A 6,000-nucleotide genomic window follows, 5' to 3' on the forward strand; every position below is an offset into this window, starting at 1 on the left:
TATTTTCAGGTGGCCTTCTTCCTTTTAATGCATGACAGTACAACCTCATTACTGCCCTCTTTGCTTTTCAACTTGTTCAAAGCATTCCCTGTGGAGTCTTGTATAGCTTTATGTTTGTGTGTTCTGCACTATAATTATAATGATAATTCAGCTAACATGAAAGCTTTCTGGAGGTAAGTGTAGCAGAAACACTTCTCTGCTGTAAGCTAATTTTGCTCCTTACCTAGATTCCCACCCCACCTTGCATAGCACACATTGAGGTCACTAATGCCACACAAGCTGCGGTCACTTGGGTTTGTTTCAGACTACTCCTGTTGCCTTCACCTGGGCTGTGTCTTTGGCATAAAATTCTACCCTCCATCCATCAGGAACTCACACCTAGTGCTGCTGCCTCCATGGTACACAATATTTTTTGTCTCCTTCCTTTTTTTCCCATGAGAGCAGTATCCAAGCAGTATCCCCCATCCCCTCCCTTTTTTAAACTGCTAAATAATGCTACTTGAGAACTTGAGTTTGCCTGTGTTTTTCTTTTGCTAGCAAGTGTGAGAAATGTATTAATATTTAATCCAAACAATTTGGAAGAAGTTGAAGCTACAATTAGATAGCCATGGCCATCTGTTGTGAACAGCAGAACAAGAATGTACTTAATAACTTGGAAAGAGAAAAGGGACTGCCAATCACCTATATAATATTCCTTAATAAAGCTTGCACAGTCTCTGCAGAGGGAGATCCAGGTGGTGAAGGAGACACTCCAGACCGTGCTGGTGCAACTTCAGTCAGCCAAGGAGGCAGGAGAAGAAAAGGCTGGAGACTTCCTCTGTGACAGCTGGTGTCCAGGAAAACAAGACTTGAAGGAATAATGAGCAGAAAGAGCTGGTAGGATGACATTAATTCACAAAGGGCTGCTTTTAGTAACTGAATACTGTTTTACTAAGCCTCAGGGATCTCTTCTCTCCCCTGCATAACTAATAACTAAATCAATTATGGAGAAACAGAGCCTGGAGGTCTATCATCAGAAGTGTGCTACGCAGCCTCATATGTTTTGGCACAGATTGGGAAACAGCTTTCAGAGCAGAGCAGCTCCTGTAAATGTGTAGATTACAAATTGATACATTTCAAGTGAGTCTGCAAAGTTGCCTTTAATGTCAGTGAAGTGTTCTCCTTGAAGGCTCATAAACACTGTCTTCCTCTACTCATGGATTTTTTCCCTGATTTAAAATGCAACATTAAAGCTGGAACATCTAGTATTTCTTGGAAAATAGCTCTAAGAATAATAAGAACTTTTTTTTCCCCTCTTTGGCTTTAACAGCTTTCTTACACTGAATGTATTTTCACATTCCTGCCAATAATTAAATCAATAGGGTGAAATTCAAGCTAACCGTGTTCTTTCAACTGAAATTTGGATCTCATTTGCTCTGTGGTATTAAGTACAGTGGAGGTAACTAACAGCAGCCCCTATAGGAGTTGTTTAACTCAATTTATTTAGGTATTAATATAAACTTTCTTTAGTATTACAGGGGTTGTAAAGCAACAAAAAAAATCCTATGTTGATGATTTGTGTTGCTTATATTTAAATATTGTATGAACAAGAAGTCATTTAAATCTTGTTGTAAAGATTGCTACCATTACTTTGATCTTCCTTGTGAGCTTCAGAAGGAATGCAGATTTTTTTGCAAGACGTGTATGTCAATATATATACACATGCATAGTTAAACATGTATTTTTATAGGAAATAAAAGCAATACTCAGCTGAAGCCAACTGGAGAATTGTTCAAATGAGTTAATGTCTTCAAAAATTCATTTGTACTTCTACTTTGATACCAGTATATCTCTGATACCATAAAAATTCTGTTGCAGAGGAAGAATTAAAAAAAAAAATCTTAATTTTTAAAAATACAATAGAAAAGGTCTTGCAATGGATACTGTACTTTTTTGATACTTTCTGTCATTTTTAGAATTACTCTTCTACTTCAGTTACATTTTATAGCCACATTGTGTTGTTGCAAATTTTGAAGGTCATTGGACTACTTTCCCACTAAGATCCTGTTCATTTTTTGTGTGTTTTAATGCTAGTTGAAACTTCTACCTCAGTGTTGAGTACAGAAGGAGGGAGGGGAAAAAATGTGCCAGGCAGCTGAGACATACAACAGGATTATAATTGCCTCCAGGAGCATATGGTTGTCAAAGCAGGGCAGAGAGCTCAGGTGGTTTCTATCGTCATCAGATCCTCAGGGTTGCATTACAGCCCTGTAATTCAGAACATGGTTGACTTTTCTCACTGAGTAATATATGGGCCAGCATCCCTTTACATTGTGGTAAAGACTCTTGGAGCTCCAGCTTGCATGGACTCTGCTACTTGGTTCCCTAATGGAGATCTCTTGCTGTTCTGCTTGACAAGTTTATCTCTCCACCTCCCTCTTCAATACCTACCTCCCCACCACAGCTCTGGCACTTTCTGAAGCTCCCCATAACAGATGAACAAGGTGTTTGCCTCCAGCTCAGGGCAGGAGACAAGTGCAGGTGGCACCCTGACATTGAGCCCACGCACAGGAACAGCTCCAGAGCAAAACCTGCCTGCCAGAAAGCACTCATGGAAACCCACATGAGTTCGGGTAAAGAGGAAAGAGAGCACTCTGACAAGACACTCTTGAAACTGTTAAGATAGCTCTTAAAACTGTTTCTTTAACACCCATAGAAGCTGCCTGGGGTTCAATACCACAGAGGGCCCAGGTACTGCATTTCCAGCAAGGAGCATTTATATTGGACCCTTAGAACAGTCCCAGGGATGATGGCCAGTACACTAAACTAAGGTTTCATGACACCCCACTCTCCCACCCTGCAGAGTTTTGTCCTTTGAATACTTAGTGCCTGCAATGTAAAGTTGTTAGGCCCTAGAAGTGCCTTAGAGCCAGGATCAGCTACAGCTGAAGCCTCAGGTCTGTCTCCTTGCAGCAGCAAGGGCTCAACAACAGGAATAGGACCCAACCATCACAGGGGCAGGAGAACAGCACCCTCATTGCTACTAGCAAGGTTTCTTGAAGACATTCCCATTCAATTTAAAAAATTGTATAGCTTTTGTGTTTCAAAGCTTCAGAGCACTACTGCATCTTAATAAAAACTCAGTTTAGGCAACCACTCTAATAAGACACTGAATTTCTAAGGAGAAGGGAAACTGAATCAGTCATCATTGATGTTATGTTTGTATCTGTTAACATCTATTTTATATGTAACATGGACTACTACTACTCCTTTAATTTATTGTTCCATTAACTTCATTGTTTGTTGTGGGAAGTTAGAGCCAGTAACCATCCCTTTTCTGAGACACATGTGATAATAAGCATACTTTAAAAAAAAGGTCTACTATGCAATGTATCAGCTGCCTTTTATCTGTGAATAGAAAATTTTCAAATAAAGAGAAGTATGTTTTTAACTAACCCAGTGTCTGTTTGCATTCTGTGCAGTGTACAGCATTTTAGAAGCTTCATCACAGCGAATGGAGGAAAGAAAAGGAGAAAGAAACCATGTGTGTGACTATTATTGTGCTGCTGACAGCAGTTATTCATCTGCTTGGGCTAGCCTGTTATGTCTTTTGAAAACAGTCTAAAGACATATTCAAGACTAAAGCCTGAGAGCAACATGTAGCTCTTCTCAGTATGAGAGGGAGAAATAAGTATCACACAGTGAACTGTACAGACAGGTAAAACCTGCACTTAGGTCCCAGCTTGACTCAGTCATGGTGTGCAGCTAAGTCCTGCCTGCCCTGCCTCAGTTCCTCACCCATGGATAAGGGCTGAAGGAAGAGCAGCACGACTGTGCCTTGGCTACAGCAATATCCGAGGCCAAAGTTATGCTCTTACACACATTCATTGCCACGATGAGAGGTAGCAGAGTGTGTATGGTGTCCCAAGAACCACTTTCATACATTGTTGCTAGAATTCTCACTTCTGGGCAGACTGGTCTCCCACCACCTGCAAACAACAAAAATCTCCAGAAAGAAGTTCCTTTCCTGCCCAGATCATGCTATCCATAGACCCAAGTGGTTTAAAGCCCAGACCCAAAAGGTTTAAAGACAAATAGGCAAATAAGGCTTTGTGTGTTTTCTTCTGCCACAGCAACAGAATAATAAAATAATTTAGGTTAAGACCTTAAGTCTGAGCCAAACCATTCACCCAACACTGCCAAGAAAGTACACCACTAAAATACATCCATAAGTGCCACATCAACACATCTTTTAAATACTTCCAGCACTGGTGACACCACCACCTCCCTGTGCAGCCTGATCCAATGCTTGACAGCCCTTTCAGTGAAGAATTTTTTCTTGATATCTAACATTAACCTCCCCTGGTTAATGAGAGGATTCCCTCTTGATCCTGTTACTTGTTACCTGGGAGAAGAGGCCAACCCCCACCTGGCTACAGCCTCCAAGCAGTTGTAGAGAGTGATATGGTCCCTCCTGAGCCTCCTTTTCTCCAGGCCGAACACCCCCATATCCCTCAGCTGCTCCTCATCAAATTTGTGTTCCAGACCCTTCCAGACCAGCTCCCTTGCTCCTCCAGAGCACACACAGTGAACTGCTCCAGGAGAGCTGCAAGATGAGGAAAAGTAGCTCACCTTTAGCAGTCCCTTTCATGTGCTTTACACATGAGTAGAGTGGTTGATTTTGTTGAATACACCCCCCCCTCAGTGTACAAACATGCTCTCAAGGGACTAAAGACTGAAGCAAGGAGAAGAGAGCACTCCAAAGGGTGTTCAGCTCCAGCCTAATATTGCTTTTCACAATCAATTAGCTAATCCATTATTTCTAAAGCATGACAGCTCAGGCTTTTGCTATCATTACTTGTTAAATCAAGATAAGTGCCTGTTTTCTAGAGCATTGGAGAAGGCAGTTCAATAATGAGTCCCAGATAGGCAGTAGTGCTGGAGAGAGCTCCAGGGTGAGATTAGAATAATCCTCATGTATCCTCTTAGTTTACTATCCTATTAAAAATGAGGCTGGGACCAAGAGATTTTTTTTTTAAGTCTCAGAGATTACCATGCTACAAAGCAGCTCTAAAATACTGAATATTTTTCTGCACTGCTAAAGATGATAATACAAGTTTCTGGAGAAGCATTAAAAATAATAAGAAGAAAGGGCCTGTGAATAAAGGAGATTCTGCCTGAACCTGAAAAGCTGCCAAGCCAGCAGCCACTGTAAAGCATTTATCTCAAATTTCTAATGAAGACTTGGATATGAGGTCTGGGAAAAGAACATCTGGGGTTGAGTGAGTAAGGAAATGTTTGAATTCTGCACATGCATGGTATTCAGCCACACTTTCCCTTTTCCTTATCTAGAAGAGATATGTGGTCTTTGGGAAGGGGTTGTTGGGGCATTGTCAAAGACACATAACGTCAATACAACACAAGACTATTTGTTCTTGTAATCACCTACAAAGTTGAATAAATTGTTTAAAATAAAACCAACCACTAATTGGCAAGAGAGAGAAAACATTAAACTAGTCAGGCACAGGTAGGAGACACATGATAGATCTCACTGGAGAAATGGAAAATTAAGAGACCTTTTCACAGTGGCCATCCAATTTACAAGAAGAATATTACCTTGAATTTATTACTTCTCTGACTCTGAGACTTTGAAACTCCAAAGGAAAGACCTCTCTGTTTTCTTGTCAAAGTAGGCTTAAGATTTTGTCTATCAGCTCAATCCCAAAACCTAGAGTTTTGTGCCCACTCTCATGTCTCCCTGTAGCAGTTCCAGGGCAATGCTCAGGAGCAGCAGCAGGGAACCATGCACAGCTCTACAGGTAGAACTTCAGGGCTGCATCACAGTTTATTCCTTTAATTTCAATAACATGAGCTCCTGGAGCAGCAGCTGACTGGTTGACCCAGCTATTTTCCTCACTTAGATGGGCAGCCCTGAAAAGCAAGAACATGGCATTGCATCTGTACACAGTACAGACAAGCACTGACAACTCTGCTGTGCCCCCACAAAGTAAAAGCAAGTGA

The 6,000-nt window shown here is 41.2% G+C and overlaps 1 protein-coding gene across 1 annotated transcript in view; it reads left to right on the forward strand.

Moving 5' to 3' along the window:
* Positions 1 to 3,434, forward strand: part of DISC1 (DISC1 scaffold protein) — a 190,305-nt gene extending 186,871 nt beyond the window's left edge. Inside the window, exon 14 of the mRNA XM_054514371.1 lies at positions 705 to 3,434. Within this exon, the coding sequence (XP_054370346.1) occupies positions 705 to 860 (156 nt within the window). The 3' untranslated portion in view covers positions 861 to 3,434. The remainder of the gene's footprint in view (positions 1 to 704) is intronic.
* The last annotated feature ends 2,566 nt before the right edge of the window (positions 3,435 to 6,000 follow it).

Source organism: Molothrus ater, chromosome 3 (genome assembly GCF_012460135.2).
Source record: "Molothrus ater isolate BHLD 08-10-18 breed brown headed cowbird chromosome 3, BPBGC_Mater_1.1, whole genome shotgun sequence".
Classification (NCBI taxonomy): domain Eukaryota; kingdom Metazoa; phylum Chordata; class Aves; order Passeriformes; family Icteridae; genus Molothrus; species Molothrus ater.